This window comes from Physeter macrocephalus, chromosome 5 (assembly GCF_002837175.3).
Source record: "Physeter macrocephalus isolate SW-GA chromosome 5, ASM283717v5, whole genome shotgun sequence".
Taxonomy (NCBI): Eukaryota; Metazoa; Chordata; class Mammalia; order Artiodactyla; family Physeteridae; genus Physeter; species Physeter macrocephalus.
In genome coordinates this window covers 1,853,486-1,870,464 of record NC_041218.1, presented here as the reverse complement: position 1 = coordinate 1,870,464, position 16,979 = coordinate 1,853,486, and the positions used below count along the sequence as shown (strand labels likewise).

The 16,979-nt window shown below is 44.1% G+C and overlaps 1 protein-coding gene and 1 long non-coding RNA gene across 3 annotated transcripts in view; one reads left to right on the top strand and one right to left on the bottom strand.

Moving 5' to 3' along the window:
• Positions 1–1,047: 1,047 nt before the first annotated feature.
• LOC129392114 (uncharacterized) lies at positions 1,048–4,642 on the bottom strand. The gene is made up of 3 exons (XR_008617291.1): positions 4,606–4,642; positions 3,526–3,740; positions 1,048–1,151 (listed from the first exon to the last, which is right to left on the bottom strand). It is a non-coding gene; the product is annotated as an uncharacterized lncRNA (long non-coding RNA).
• A 951-nt stretch (positions 4,643–5,593) lies between these two features.
• RNF32 (ring finger protein 32) overlaps positions 5,594–16,979 on the top strand; it is a 47,876-nt gene continuing 36,490 nt past the window's right edge. For both annotated transcript variants that reach the window (XM_024130309.2, XM_028489515.2), the window contains exons 1-3: positions 5,594–5,667; positions 8,254–8,345; positions 8,883–9,165. In XM_024130309.2, coding sequence (XP_023986077.1) covers positions 8,331–8,345; positions 8,883–9,165 — 298 coding nt within the window. In that variant the 5' untranslated portion in view covers positions 5,594–5,667; positions 8,254–8,330. The remainder of the gene's footprint in view (positions 5,668–8,253; positions 8,346–8,882; positions 9,166–16,979) is intronic.

The window sequence follows — 16,979 nt, the reverse complement described above, 5'->3', positions numbered from 1 at the left end:
AGTACAAAGATCAGTGGTTGCCAGAGGTTCTGGGGGGAAGGAAGGGAGAGATTTTTAGGGCAGTGAAATTCTGTGAATGATACTGTAATCGTGGACACATGATGTTATGCAATTGTCAAAACATTTACGACTATACAAAAAGAGAAGCGAATTCGTAAACTATACACTTTAGTTAATCAGAATGTATCAACACTGGTTGGTTGATTGGGACAAATGCGGCATACAAATGCAAGATGTTAATAACGGGAAACTGTACAGAAATGCTCGTCTTATGTGCTTATAATATATTCAGCGTCAAGGACTGTCTTAAGACAGGTAGGAGTAAAATATGCATCGAGTAGGACTAAGAATATTCTGCAGGTAACAAAGAAGAAACGTGAGAGCATTCACATATTAAATATGTGAGGAGGAGGAGGAAGAGGAGGTTAAACTAGGAAGAACCACTCTGATCCCTGCCTAGAGTCCGTCAGTACAGAGCTCAGAGCCTGGGCCGATGGGCAAAACTCAATCTGTGGGGACCAACTGTATTAAGAATCCATACTTCCCCACCGCTAGTATCCAAGAATTTGTCTCTGGTGTAATAGTGGAAAAAACTCATCCTCAACCAGGAGACAAACTCCAACTGCCAGTTCTAGTTTTTGGACACTTTCCCTGGGCGGCAAAGAAGAACACACCTGGCTCCATATCGAATCTAAACTTTGTTCTCAGTGGCCTGTGCTTGGTCACGCCGGCTCTGCACCTTTTGTAAAAGAAGGCTGCCTAGAGCCTGAAATATATTGTACATAACAGCCCTTTCTCAATGCTCTGCCTCCCAGGCTTGACCTTTAAAGGTGTAACACTTTCCATTTATGAAGAGGTAAAAAGTGTCAGAACGGAAGATAACAATTATCTCGCTCGAGGTTTAAAGGAACACTGTGAACAAAGGATTCTGGCACCAAGAAGTCTACAACAACCCCTCCTCTTTTAGCAAAAAAGAAGTCTGAATGCTAACTTGGGTACAATGGTTCTTGGGACGCTAGTCCACCGTCTTCTCAGTCTGCTGGCTTTCTGAACAAAGTCACCATTCCTTGCCCCAAGACCTTGTCTCTGGATCCATCGTCTGCTGTGCAGTGAGCAGTATTAGCTTGGACTCAGTAACACCTGCGTTGCTCCTACACAGACAAAATATAGTATAAGATTTCCCCCTCACGTAAATGCTTCCCATGAAATAGCCAGCCCTTCCTGTCTCTGGCTGCCCCTCCTTTGAGATGTGTGGGCACCATCACCCTCCTTGTCACCATGTTTATGCCTCGATCTCTAAACTATAGCATCACACAGGAGGCTTCTTTCTTCAGCACCGTGGAGAACAGAACACAGCGTGCTCGTTCCAGGCACACCTGTGTCCTCTGTGCAACTAAGCAAAGCAGCCAGACCCAGCTTGTCCTCTCCACGTGCATCTAATTTCCTCTCAGCTCCTTTCTCTTCAGACCGTCCCCAGAACATCCAATTCATGTTTCTGAAATTCTAAAAAATATTAATCATGCAAGTGTAAGCAAATAGGGTAGGGGGACCCCAGAGAAAGGGAACAGGCATGGCTTTCTAGACATAAGAGAAGCCACTTTGGGCCTGAGCCCTTGTGTGATCTAAGCCTGGCCACAATGCTTGCCTTTCAACAGGTCTCAGTAATTACCGATCTTAAGGGAAGCGAGGACCAAAGGAAAAGCAGTCAAGAAACAATAGTTCAGCCATAAACCAGAGTCCGAGTTCCTCCTCAAGGGGTGTACATAACAATCTGATACAGTCATTGAGTTCTGCAGAAATTAAGGCCCCCACCAGGTGCAGGATGGGATGATGATATTGACGCTCAAAGAGCATGACTTTGATAAACTAAAGCTTGGACTCTGTCAACCTTCGCCGCAATTCAGTGCTGAATTCTCCTCTGCTCAAGCCCCCTCATGAATGTGCAAGCACCCTCCCAACTTCGCTGTCTGGGGAGACACCCTTCGGAAAAGATCCCCGGCCTTCTCCTTACTTGCTGCAAGTACAGGAAGTCCCCTCCATGGAAAACTTCAAGTTGCGAACTTTCAAAGGTGCAGACGTGCGTTCACATGTCCAATCACCTACGTTAGTTCACGTGTCTGGCATTATCTGTAAACGTTGGGTACCTGGGCTAACTTCGTTGGACTTACAAACAAATTGGACTTACGAACCCGCTCTTGGAATGGAACTCGTTCGTATGCAGGAGACCTACTGTAATAAGTCCTTTCTTCTCCCGATCTCTGGCTCGGTTGTGTCTTTTGGCTCAACACCCACCAAGAGGTGAACCCAGTTTTCAGGTAACATGAGCGCTTACATAAAGGGCACTGGACAGTACTTTGGAAAATGTGCTCAGGGGGTTTTCAGAGGATGCAAACACACTCTACATATGGCAATTTCTTAAGCCCATCTTGAAACAAACAAAGAAAAACGCTAGAAGCATAACTACAGATCACTGACAGCATGCTTTGGGGAGTGAGAAAGGTGGGTTATACAAGTTATTGAACCCTTCCCATCCAAGAATGTCACATTCTGATGATGGACAGACACTCTATCTGGAGGAGGGGGGAGGAACATGGTCCTCATAACATCGTCTTCAAATAACAATCATGTCAGCTATGCTTTCTGTCAAGAATTACAAAGTAATAATTGCAAGACTAAATTTTTAAGCAAATGCCTGCAGAAAAATATTCTGCGTAGCTAAGAAGAAAGACCCATTTCTTTCGGATAGAAAACATGCAGGTAGTAAAACTGTCCTGAAATTTTAAACACTTGGATGGAGGGAAGGAATTTTTAAAATGGGAATTTTTCTTAGATGTTTAAGTTCAATAAAAATACCTTAAAATGGATATAAAGATTACCAGCCACTGAACTAAGCAGTTCACATACGTATGCCGTCTTAACCTCACCAGAGCCTTAAGGTGGTAATAATATACCTATTTGTCATTTGAATTCTTCCCATTACAAGTAACAGAAAACCAGACTTCAACTGGCTGAAGCATAAAGGGAATTTATTCACTCAGGTAAGTGGAAAGACTCAGAGTTGGGCTACCTTCAGGGCTTAAACTATCTCACCAGGGCTTGGACTCTGTCCAAATCTCTGCCACTTCCTGTATAATCCTCCTTCGGAGGTTCACGATGGCCCCCAACAGCTTCAGGCTCTCACCTTGTGATGACAAGATAGCCAGCACAGCTGCAGTTTCACGTCTTTTCTTGTTTCTACATTCAGTAGGAAGAATTAAAGGAATTTTCCAGTAGCTGCCACAAATATACTGAGTCCATCTGATTAGCCCCACTAGGTCCTATGCTCATTCCAATTACAGTAAGTCCTCTACATACGAACCTTCAAGTTTCGAACTTTCAGAGATGCGAACGTGCGTTCACACGTCCAATCACGTAAGGTATTTCACGTGTCTGGCGGACATTGTCACATGCGTGCATCCTCTACAAGGGGTTGTGCTTTTGGGTACTTCACCGTACAGTACTGTATAGAGTAGAGTAGTACAGTACCTTTATTTCTAGCCCAGGATGTCCGGAAGCAAGCATAAAAGCAGCGATGATGTAGCTGGTACTGCTAAGAAGAGATTCACGACGCAGGCAATGGCAAGGGGATGTTCTTTATTTGAGGAGGCACTGTCAGTTTTTGAGGGACAGGACCCAAATGTAGAACGGCACACGAAGGTTGCAGCAGCCCTTCGGAATGCAATCCAGTGCTACCGCGTCACCTATGACGAGAAAAAGAGAGCTACTACCCAGACATTACTGGATCATTTTTTCAAGAGGGTATATAGAGTTGAACCCAGCAAGGAACCAGAACCTGTGCCATCCACGTCAGGCGTGAGTGGAATTGTGACTTGCCCCCCGTCTCCTGTTGCTGACGATCCTTCAGCTCTACCATCGCCCACCTCTTCCTCCCACTCCGGTAACTCCTCTTGCCCGTTTGCTCGATGCCAGCCCCCGTGTGCCACCTGTTGTTCTGTACGACTGTACTTCTCAAGGTATTGTACTGTAAGATTGAAAACGTTTTCTTCATTTTTTCTTTGTTTTTTATGTATTCTTTATGTGAAAAGTATTATAAACCTATTACAGTACTATATAGCCGATTGTGTTAGCTGAGTACCTAGGCTAACTTTGTTGGACTTACGAACTGGACTTATGAACACGCTCTCAGAATGGATCTCGTTCATATGTAGGGGACTTACTGTAAGTCACTATGGCCAGGGCACTGAGATTTTCTGATGAGCTGAAGCTGGGCATATGTTCCATCCCAGGACTGAAGCATCCCCAGGACAATTGGTGGAGAAGGGCTCATGGATGCTGAGGGGAGAAGTAAGAAATGTCCCCTTTATGCAAAGAACCCAAAAGTAAGATCTACCTATCTGAATCCAAAGCTTTCCCACTCTTTCCTCTGTGCTCTGAGTCACAGAACAAAAGGTCCTCAGGACTAGTGACCCTTACTTGTCTCCTAGACCCATCACCAACTGGAATGTAAATCAAGATTACAATATTTGTCGGAAAAGTTTGAAATATTATGTGAAAGATTATGAACTTCATTATGAATTTAGTTTGGCTTTATCAAAAAAAATTTACCTTGTTTTTAGTCTGTTTCAACAAACTTCCAAACAGGAGTGGCCATCTTAGAAAATTTAATTCCATTAGGAAAAAAATTATCTTCAATAAAGCTTCAGATTATCTTGTTTCATCAGTATATCATTTACTCCAATGTTACATCAAAAACTTTAACTTTTAGGCCTTTAACAATCAATGACCTATTTCCAATCAACTTGGTAACTTCTTTAGACCTCACTTGCAGAGAAGTGAAAAAAAAAAAGGACTATTTGCATTTTGTATTTTTTTCTCTGTACTTTCAGCTGAACTTCATTTCAATAAAAGTTTAAATAGCACAGCTGAGTCACTGTCTCAACAAACTTCTATTGGCCTCTGCGTTGGGCCACGATGAAGCGTTAGGGACTGGATTTAAGCTTACCTCCGTCCACTAAAAAAATCAAATATATGAAACAATGGTTTTCGGGCACTGGACAACGAGCAGTGCAGGATGTGATGCTTAAAGAAGGGAAAGCAAGTGGGCCAGCCGTGTCCAGGCTACACCCGAGGCAGGGCCAGCGGCCTGGCTGCCTGGGGCAGCCAAGGCTCCAGGACCCGCAGGAGGGCGCGCTCCGGGCGCCGGAGCTCCGTCAAGCGCTAAGCGAAGGAAACCACGGAGCCGGGGCACTCGAGGACGCGCCCCACGTGCGTCCACGCCCGCGCTCCACACTCCGCCCCCGACACTTGCGCGAGCGCGCGCGGCGGCGAACATGCGCGGCGCGGCCCTCTGCGGCGCGCAGCAGATAAGCATGCGCGGTGTGAAAGCACCGCCCAAGCGATAGAGGCTTCTGTACTGTGCTCAGGGCAGAGCCGGTGAGCATGCGCAGTGTGGCTGCACGAAGGGCGGGACCTGCGAGCATGCGCAGTGTGGCAGAGCTGCAGCGGGCTTCCGGAAAGTGGTGCTCAGCGTGGGGCAGGACTGGGCCGTTGAGCATGCGCGCTGGCGTGTGACCGGAGCGGCGGCGGTTGCTAGGCAACGGCGGGCCGCAGAGGTGGAGGGCGTCTGCCGCGGTGTGTGTGCAGAGGGCGGGGTCTGTTCCGCTGCAGGTGCGGCCCCGGGTGGAATAGGGAGGAGGGGTGGGATAGGTTGGGGAGGGCAGGGGAGGGGGCGCCCTGGAGGCGGGAGCGGCCGGGACTGTCCTGTGCAGCCCCAAAGGTCCTCGGGTCCCCAGGGCAGCCCGCCTACTCCGTGGCCATCCCTTGGGAGGGCCTAGAACGGTCACTGTCTGAGAACCACAACCAGCCCGTTACTGAAAGGGGGTCCGCGGTTAACATATACAGTTGACCCTTGAACGAGAGTGTGAACTTCGGGGCCCCCCTGCAGGCCGTACCCGGATTTTCTTCAGTAAATATGTACCGCAGTGCTACACTCTCCCTGGCGGAGGACGGGGGTCGGGTGGAGGCTGACTCTGGGACTTGAGCATCCTGGGGTTTTGGTGAAAACCGGCGGGTTCTGGAACCAGTCCCACGGATACCCAGGGACAGGAGGACGGTCATTTTACAACTTTCTGTGCTTCTGGCCAACCTGGGTGGAGTCTCATCAAAAATGTAAAATAAGGAATTCCTAAGTTATAAAACCTGGCAACACAGTGTGTCCAATTGTCTTTTAAAAATTGTTTCTCTGGTGTTCCTGTGTTTTTAACTAGCATGTTTATAAATTAGCTTAAAGTCACTTAGACAAATCGGTAACTAATTACTTTGCCACCACAGTGGTATCTTTTTACCAAGCCCTACTTCTTTTAACTAATTGTTAACAATGGAATTTACGAAGAAAAAATATTCCTATTAATTTTAGCTCTTAATACTGGGTAAGGATTAAGTTTCTAACCCTACCGCTGCCACAGACTAATTATATAATTTTGGAGGAGTCTGCAATCTCTGGATATGTTTTCTCCTTTTAAAATGAAGTTGGACTAAATAGTTGAAAATAGTTTCTAATGCTGAAATTTAACGACACTATAGGACTTACAAGAGGCACAGTTTTTAAAAGCTCTTGATGTTAAGCCCAGTGGCGTACAGTGTAGACACTTGAGATAAAATTGTCGACTGCAGATGGCTAGCTATGATTATTAAACAATTTTTAAGATGATGCAAACTATACTCTGCCAGGTTGCAGGCATTTTGAAAGCAGAAGATTCTGTTAGTGATCTTTCAGCATTTTAAATACCTTCTACCATTTCTTCAGCCTAGACTGTTGTGATGAAATATTAGATGGAAACTCCTTCATTCTCCTCTTGATGCCAGAATTGAAGGGGAATGGTGTTGCCGTAGAAGCTGTCACCTCACTGCTGAAGGGTCTCGGGGATCTCACAGACTCCTTTCCACTGTGCTTTCTTTCCTCATTCTGCACTCACCCCTTAGGAAGCTCATTCTGCGGGACTAACTGAATGTAGGTGTTGATCCTGAGATACATATTTGGGATTAATTCGTCTCTCATCTTACGATCAGGCCCTCAGCAGTACTCCCTAGATTACTCCAGCAGTTTACTGTTCCTCCCCATCCCAATATATTTTGGACTCTTGTCTTCATAAGATATACCCTTGTCTAAAAACTAAAAGGGCCAATTCCAAATTCTTCCACCAGCTTTTTTTTTTTTTTTTTTTTTTGGCTCCGTTGGGTCTCCGTTGTTGCGCGCAGGCTTTTCTCTAGTTGCGGCGAGCGGGGGCTACTCTTTGTTGCGGTGCGCGGGCTCCTCATTGCGGCGGCTTCTCTTGTTGCGGAGCACGGTCTCTACGCGCGTGGGCTTCAGTAGTTGTGGCACGTGGGCTCCAGAGCTCAGGCTCAGTAGTTGTGGCGCACGGGCTTAGTTGCACCACAGCATGTGGGATCTTTCCAGACCAGGGCTCGAACCCGTGTCCCCTGCATTGGCAGGAGGATACTTAACCACTGCGCCACCAGGGAAGCCCCTTTGCATCAGCTTTGAAGGGAACTGGATCAAGCATAACTGTTTACAGAGTACCTTCTGTGTAGAGGGACCTATTTTAGATACTTTACAAAGGTTGTCTCATTTAATCCTAACAGTAACCCTGCAAGGAGAGCGTTATCATATCTGTCTTGAGGTGGGGAAACAGACCCAGATATGCTACGTATCTTGTAGAAACAGGTAGAGCAAGACTAGAACCCATGTATGTCTCTGTTGTGGACAGAGTGAAGTCAGACAGTATTCCTCTTACATCCCAGTGCGTCCACTGTTCCCTTGTCTAAAACATAAACACCTGCTGAGTTCTGGAGTGCCTGTGCTTTTCTTGTACCTGTGGGGCAGCATGTTCATTGCCCACTCTCTGTCCTTCAAATCCCTGTTTTAATATTATCCCTTTAAGAGGTATTTCACTTACATTCTCTGATCTTTGTAGTCTGAAATTTTGTTGTATTCACGTATAGTATCATTATATTTAACAACAGATTGTTCTCATTCATATTACTAGGTTCCCTCCAACTATCAGGAGAACTGCTTGAGGACAGGTCAATCAAGTCATGACTGGCTTGAGTTCCTCTGGGATCAGAGCACAGAGCTTAGTGCTGTGCTGGTGCACATTCATCATCAGTTAGACTCTCCATATTTCTCTTCCCCGTAAACTTCGTCAGAGATTTTAGGTACACTCTAACGTTGGCTTTCTGTTGGCTTTTTTACAGTAGAAGAATCAAAGGACTGGGATATGAAATGATGATATAATTTGATATAGCCAAGCAACCACTTCTCCTGAGTCAGCATGTTAAAAAATAAGGTACACAATCCTTTTTAAAACATACACATTGTTTTACTCATGAATATATTTTAATTCAGCTATTTGACAGTATAAAAAATAGTTTGCAAACCTTGCTTCAGTGAGGAACTGTCAGCTGTAGTACTTGGTATAAGCATCTCTTAGCTGCATGGAAATTGTATTTTGTATAAGTTTTCACTAAAAAAGCATACACTTAATGCAAGATTCTCTTTAGTATAACAGAAGCAAGCTTTGCCTGGAGTCTAATTATAGAGAAACAGAATGTGCTCAGGCACGCACAGCTTATATACGTCAGAATGCATTTATTCATATTATGATTAAGGCCTTAGTAATTAAGTGAAAAATGTTACTATGTCATTAACATAAATGGTGAGACTGGGCTTTGCTCCCCTGACTTGGGTAACGATGGGTGAAGCATTCTTTACTACTGGATTTGGTCTGGTATGCCATTAAGGTTGAGTGTTAAAGCATAAGCTTTCTTGTAAATGGTACATTAGATAATGTTCTGCATGTAAGGCTTTTTTCCCCACTTTTTAGGGTCATTCACCTAAACAGGATAACTTAGCAGTCACTGCAGTGGCTTTACAAGATCACATTTTACATGATCTTCAACTTCAAAATCTTTCAATAGCAGATCATTCTAAGACAAAGGACAAATGTACAAATGTACATTCTTGGACAGAGAACAGATGCAAGTCTCTAAAAAGAAATACAAAAGCAATAATAGATACTGGACTTAAAAAAACCACACAAGGCCCTAAAGTGGAAGATCCAGAAAAAGAATACGTTCTTGATCCAAAACCACCACCATTAACTTTAGGTAAGCTAATCTTCATTCGTATTTTGACTTATTAGAGCTAAAGAATCTAGTTGAGATTAATAGTACCATTTTCTCTGGTACAGAAATTATTTTAACTTATAATCTTACAGAAAGATATGTCTGTACTGAAGTTTAAAAGCGATAATGGGGCCAATTTGAGCAAGAAAATAAAGATAGTAATGATAAGTAGAGTAAGAATAAGTAAAAACAGAATAAAGTAGATATCCATTAATCTACAGTGACATAAATAAATAATTGAATAAATAAATAAGTAATGGGAAAGGCTCTTTCTTACAGTAGAATGACAACTATAAGTATAGTAGACCAGAACTAGAAATAGAAAATCACCATGTGGTAAAGACCACACTGATAACAACCATCTGAGGATGCTGGAACAAGGGGGGAGTCACGTTGAGACACAGGTGGGGGCACAGCCTCATGGCATCGCCCCAGGGACCAACTCACCACAGGAGAAGCGACAGCACCTTTACCAAGTGACAAAGTCCGAAGCCAGGCTCTCGGAAGGACACAGATCACTCCTAGGGCATTCTCGCCAAAGATGCATCTCCGAGTGTTACTCTGAGGAAACAAACCTTAGATGACCCAGATGGAAGGACATTCTACACAGTTCCTGGCCAGCACTCTGCAAAAGCGTCAAGAGAAGCAAATAAAGACTGAGGTGCTGTCCCAGATCCTGGGAGGCCAAGGGGACAGGCCAACTGAGCCCTGTGAGTGATCAGGGTCAGAACAAAAGGACGTCAGTGAGACAAGAACGACATCCTGAGGGGAGTATAGATTAATCGAGAGCGTTGGATCAATATAAAGTGCTAGATTGGACCGTCGCACTCAGGTCGTGTAAAATGTGAACATCTGGGGAGGCCGAGTGCAAGGCACATGAGGATTCTTTACACGGTTTTACAACCGTTTACAAGTCCGAGATTATTTTACACTGCAAAGTTAGGAATAGAAAAGGTTTTGATTTTTATTTCTTTTTTTTTTTTGCAAGGGAGGCTGGGAAGTAAGGTACAGCTGTGTGCCCAGGAGGAGGGGAACAGGCTGGTGAACATCAGCTAGCTTCTGCCATAGATTCAAAGGATAAAAAGGGTTTATCCCTGTGAAGAACAGAGGAAGAATGTTCTTGACGGAGGAGAAGACAGAGGCAGGGCTCTGAGGCAAGAGACCTGGGGCGTTTGACAAGCTGAAATAAGAACAGAGTGGCAGAGCCTGGTGAGCCGGGATGGAGGAGAGCAGAAGAGCAGGGAAGAAACGGGAGGGGTCAGATGAGGAGAGGGGCTTGGGGTTTTAAAATTTTTGTTGTGGTAAAATATACATAACATCTGCCCACTCTCACCACTATTATTCAACATAATTTTGGAAGTCTTAGCCACAGCAATCAGAAAAGATAAAGAAATAAAACAAATCCAAATCGGAAAAGAAGTAAAGCTGTCACTGTTTGCAGATGACATGACACTATACATAGAGAATCCTAAAGATGCTACCAGGAAAATACTAGAGCTAATCAATGAATTTGGTAAAGTAGCAGGATACAAAATTAATGCAGAGAAATCCCTTGCATTCCTATACACTAAGGATGAAAAATCTGAAACTGAAATTATGGAAACTCTCCCATTTACCACTGCAACAAAAAGAATAAAATACCTAGGAATAAACCTACCTAAGGAGACAAAAGACCTGTATGCAGAAAATTATAAGACATTGATGAAAGAAATTAAAGATGATACAAATAGATGGAGAGACATACCATGTTCTTGGATTGGAAGAATCAACATTGTGAAAATGACTATACTACCCAAAGCAATCTACAGATTCAATGCAATCCCTATCAAATTACCAATGGCATTTTTCACAGAACTAGAACTAAAAATTTCGCAATTTGTATGGAAACACAAAAGACCCCAAATAGCCAAAGCGATCTTGAGAACGTCTTCTGTTTAATACCGTATCCGAGCAGAGGGTCACCATCGAAGTATGGCAAAGCCTTACTCATTCCCTTATTGGGTAGAACCCGTTTTATTTCTCTACAAGGGTGAAATAGAATATAATTAAATCCAACACTTTGACCGTATCCGTCTGTTCTCCCTCTAGATAAGCAATGTAGAATCAGAGCATTGGCCGTCTATGAAGGGGAACTCTGATGTGTCTTCACAGGGGAGGCCCCGCCAGCATCTCAGTTTTACGACGGGTGCTCTGAGGCTTCCCCTCAGCACTTCCACGAAGCCTTCGCCAGTGTGAGGGGCCGGGGTGCACCCCTCCCTCTCCCCGCCCGTGCAGCTTCACTCTCTTCCGAAGAGGTGGTCTCTACATCTTAGTGAGACTGACCTGCGTTGACACCGGGACTGGTTGGCTTTCTCAGGGGACAGCGTCTCTCCGTGGTGTGAATGTAATGGCTCAGAGGGGAGGACCGGGCCGAGGAAAGACAGTCCCCCAAGGGGTGGGAGGGAAGGTGCCAGTGGGGGACAGTGGCGGCAGGTGCGTGCTGGGCCTCTGGGGCTGGGGTGCTGGGAGCATTTTAGGTGACGCTGGGGCAGGAGCGTGGAGGTTGGCTGGAAGGTTTGAAGTCACGGGCATCGTCAGGACGTTGGAAGACGGTCACAGCAAGAGAGGAGAAGCAAGACGGCCGGTTGTGACCAACGGGACCAGACCTGAAGCAGGACAGCTTTAGTTGGCAGCTCAAAGGGCAGGAGGTACAGGACTCCGCTCAGGACCTGGGGCGGGTGGCACCTGTGACGTCACCTGCCCTGCAGGATGGGCAGGAAATTCCCTGCAGGTCCGAAGGGCGGGGGCCACGGAAGCATGTCCTCATCCCTCCGTCACGTTCCCGTCCAGGCACCAGCACTCGGCACCTGCGTCTGCCCTGGAAGCTGAGGCCGGGTGGTCTTGGGGAGGAGGGTGGGCAAGAGGTTAACCGGGGGTCCAGGCCTGCGAGAGAAAGAAGTGGGGAAGGTGGGATGGGGCGGGGGCCCGGGCGGTGCAGCTCTAGCCCCGGGAGCTCAGGCCGCTGCCCCCGCGCGGGGTGGTCACCTGCCGCGGCCTGGACCAACTGAGGGGCCCCCGAAGGCATCAGAGGAGCTGTGGGCTCCGGACCGCACGCCAGGAGGCTGAAAGGAAGCTCTTTCCCGAAAGGGAGGGGAGCTGACCCCTGCGCGCCACGCCCCACGTCTCGGGCCCTCCTTCTCCGGCCAGACTCTTGGAAGAGGTTGACTGGGGGAGCAGCCGCGGCTCCGGCGGCGAAGCAGAAACTAACACACCATTGTAAAGCAATTATACTCCAATAAAGATGTTTTAAAAAAAGAGAAAAAATATACATAACATCAAATTTACCATTTCAACCATTTTTAAGCACACAGTTCATTGGCATTAAGTGCATTCCCACTGTTGAGAGACCATCGCTGCTGTCCGTCTCCAGGATGTTTTCATCTTCCCAAACTCTGTCCCCGCCCCCAGCCTTGGGCAGCCGCGAATTCACTTTGTGTCTCTACGAATCTGACTACTTTAGGATCCGCGTATAAGAGCAGTCATACGATACTTGTGCTTTTGTGCTTATTGCTTTTAGCATAACATCTCCAAGGTCCGTTCATGTTGTAGCACTATCAGAATTTCATTCTTGTCTAGGACGGAATACCATTCCATTGCCTGCATATAGCACATTTGGTTTATCCATTCCATCAATGGACACTTGAGTTGTTTCTCCCTTTCAGTTACTGTGAATAATGCTGCTGTGAACATTGGTGTCCAAATATCTGCTTGAGTCCCTGCTTTCAGTTCTTTGGCAAATACACCAAGAGGAGGAATTGCTGGATCATATGGTAATTCTATATTTAATTTTTTGATGAAGCACCATGAAGTTTTCAGTGATGCTGGGCATGAAAAGTAGGTTTGTCTGGGACCTTGCGTCCGAGGGCAGGTGATGGATGGAGGAGGAGCTGAAGGCCTGTGGGCAGGAGCTGAATCACGAAGAGGGAGCCTGAGGTTGCTGCAGTGCCCAGTGGACACTTTAGCATTCTCCTCGGAACTGCTAACAGTGCTAGTTCTGTCCTAGACACGGCATCTCACAAGAGAGGCGCAGGCTTGGAGAATGTGACAGTGATTTAGTGACTGTCTTCCATGTGCATGTACAGTTTACAGAAATGATCAAGCAGCCTCGGAACAGTCATCTGAGCAGGGTAGATGTAAATTAGACATCAGGAAGAGAATCCCAATTTGGAGTAAATGAGTCATTCTTTCAGGAGCTCTTATTTTAAAAATCTAATTATTATGCATATTAGTTACTAATGAGGTTGGACCACATGCTCTTTTTTTTTAACATCTTTATTGGAGTATAACTGCTTTACAATGGTGTCTTAGTTTCTGCTTTTATAACAAAGTGAATCAGCTATACATATTCATATATATACATATATCCTCCCTCTTGCATGGTCACAAAGCACTGAGCTGCTCTCCCTGTTCTACGCAGCTGCTTCCCACTAGCTATCTATTTTACATTTGTTAGTGTATATATGTCCATGCCACTCTCTCACTTTGTCCCAGCTTACCCTTCCCCACCCCATGTCCTCCAGTCCATTCTCTATGTCTGCATCTTTATTGCTGTCCTGCCCCTAGGTTCTCCAGAACCTTTTTTTTTTTAGATTCCATATATATGTGTTAGCATACGGTATTTGTTTTTGTCTTTCTGACTTACTTCACTCTGTATGACAGACTCTAGGTCCATCCACCTCACTACAAATAACTCAATTTCGTTTCTCAATATCTCCACTATATATTCTTGCCTCCTTTATCAAAGATAAGGTGACTATATGTGCGTGGGTTTATCTCTGGGCTTTCTATCCTGTCCCATTGATCTATATTTCTGTTTTTTTGTGCCACTACCATACTGTCTTGATGACTGTAGCTTTGTAGTATAGTCTGAAGTCAGGGAGCCTGATTCCTCCAGCTCTGTTTTTCTTTCTCAAGATTGCTTTGGCTATTCAGGGTCTTTTGTGTTTCCATACAAATTGTGAAAATGGTATATCTCTCCATCTGTTTGTATCATCTTTAATTTCTTTTATCAGTGTCTATAGTTTTCTGCATACAGGTCTTTTGTCTCCTTAGGTATGTTTATTCCTAGGTATTTTATTGTTTTTGTCGCAGTGGTAAATGGGAGTGTTTCCTTAATTTCACTTTCAAATTTTTCATCATTAGTGTAGAGGAATGCAAGAGATTTCTGTGCATTAATTTTGTATCCTGCTACTTTACCAAATTCATTGATTAGCTCTAGTATTTTTCTGGTAGCATCTTTAGGATTCTCTATGTATAGTGTCATGTCATCTGCAAACAGTGACAGCTTTACTTCTTCTTTTCCGATTTAGATTCCTTTTAGTTCTTTTTTCTTTTCTGATTGCTGTGGCTAAAACTTACAAAACTATGTCAAATAATAGTGTTGAGAGTGGACAGCCTTGTCGTGTTCCTGATCTTAGAGGAAATGGTTTCAGTTTTTCACCATTGAGAATGATGTATGGTATCATTTAAAGCTTGTGTTTCCTTATTTATTTTCATTTTGCAGGATCTGTCCTTTGGTGAAAGTGGGGCGTTAAAGTCCCCTACTATGATTGTGTTACTGTCCATTTCCCCTTTTATAGCTGTTACCATTTGCCTTATGTATTGAGGTGCTCCTATGTTGGGTGCATAAATATTTACAATTGTTATATCTTCATCTTGGACTGATCCCTTGATCATTATGTAGTGTCCTTCTTCGTCTCTTGTAATACTCTTTATTTTAAAGTCTATTTTGTCTGATATGAGAATTGCTACTCCAACTTTCTTTTGATTTCCATTTGCATGGAATATCTTTTTCCATCCCCTCACTTTCAGTCCGTATGTGTCCCTAGGTCTAAAGTAGGTCTCTTGTAGACAGCATATATATGGGTCTTGTTTTTGTATCCATTCAGCCAGTCTATGTCTTTTGGTTGGAGCATTTAATCCGTTTACATTTAAGGTAGTTATTGATATGTAGGTTCCTATTACCATTTTTTTAATTGTTTTGGGTTTGTTATTGTAGGTCTTCTTCTTCTCTTGTGTTTCCTGCCTAGAGAAGTTCCTTTAGAATTTGTTGTAAAGCTGATTTGGTGGTGCTGAATTCTCTTAGCTTTTGCTTGTCTAAAGGTTTTCATTTCTCTGTGGAATCTGAATGAGATCCTTGCTGGGTAGAGTAATCTTGGTTGTAGGTTTTTCCCTTTCATCACTTTGAATATGTCCTGCCATTCCCTTCTGGCTTGCAGAGTTTCTGCTGAAAGATCAGCTGTTAACCTTATGGGGATTCCCTTGTATGTTATTTGTTGTTTTTCCCTTGCTGCTTTTAATATTTTTTCTTTGTATTTAATTTTTGATAGTTTGATTAATATGTGTCTTGGCGTGTTTCTCCTCAGATTTATCCTGTATGGGACTCTGCGCTTCCTGGACTTGAATGACTATTTCCTTTCCCATATTCGGGAAGTTTTTAACTATAATCTCTTCAAATATTTTGTCAGACCCTTTCTTTTTCTCTTCTTCTGGGACCCCTATAATTCCAATGTTAGTGCATTTAGCGTTGCCCCAGAGGTCTCTAAGATTGTCCTCAATTCTTTTCATTCTTTTTTCTTTATTCTGCTCTGCAGTAGTTATTTCCACTATTTTATCTTCCACATCACTTGACCGTTCTTCTGCCTCAGTTATTCTGCTATTGATTCCTTCTAGAGAATTTTTAATTTCATTTATTGTGGTGTTCATCATTGTTTTTTTGCTCTTTAGTTCTTCTAGGTCCTTGTTAAACGTTTCTTGTATTTTCTCCATTCTACTTCCAAGATTTTGGATCATCTTTACTATCATTACTCTGAATTCTTTTTCAGGTAGACTACCTACTTCCTCTTCATTTGTTTTGTCTGGTGGGTTTTTACTTTGCTCCTTCATCTGCTATGTGTTTCTCTGTCTTCTCATTTTGCTTAACTTACTGTGTTTGGGGTCTCCTTTTCACAGGCTGCAGGTTTGTAGTTCCTGTTGTTTTTGGTATCTGCCCCCGGTGGTTAAGGTTGGTTCAGTGGCCTGTGGAGGCTTCCTGGTGGAGGGGACTGGTGCCTGTGTTCTGGTTGATGAGGCTTGATCTTGTCTTTCTGGTGGGCAGGACTGTGTCTGGTGGTGTGTTTTGGGGTGTCTGTGAACTTCTTATGATTTTAGGCAGCCTCTCTGCTAATGGGTGGGGTTGTGTTCCTGTCTTGCTAGTTGTTTGACAAAGGGTGTCCAGCACTATAGCTTGCTGCTCATTGAGTGGAGCTAGGTCTTAGCGTTGAGATGGAGATCTCTGGGAGGTTTTCACCATTTGATATTACGTGGAGCTGGGAGGTCTCTGGTGGACCAGTGTCCTGAACTCAGCTCTCCCACCTCAGAGGCTCAGGCCTGACACCTGGCCAGAGCACCAAGACCCTGTCAGCCACATGGCAATAAATAAGTAAGTAAGTAAGTAAAATAAAATTTAAAAAATTACAAAGTTATTTAAAAAAAGAAAGAAAGAAAGAAAGAAGAGAGCAGCCAAACCAAAAACCAAATCCACCAATGATAACAAGCACTATAAACTATACTAAAACAAACAAACAAAAACCAAACCAAAATAAAAAGAAGAAACAGACAGACCAGAACCCTAGGACAACTGGTAAAAGCAAAGGTATACAGACAAAATCACACAAAGAAGCATACACATACACACTCACAAAAACAGAAAAAGGAAAAAAAATGTATATATATATAAAAGGAGGAAGAGAGCAACCAAATCAATAAACAAATCTACC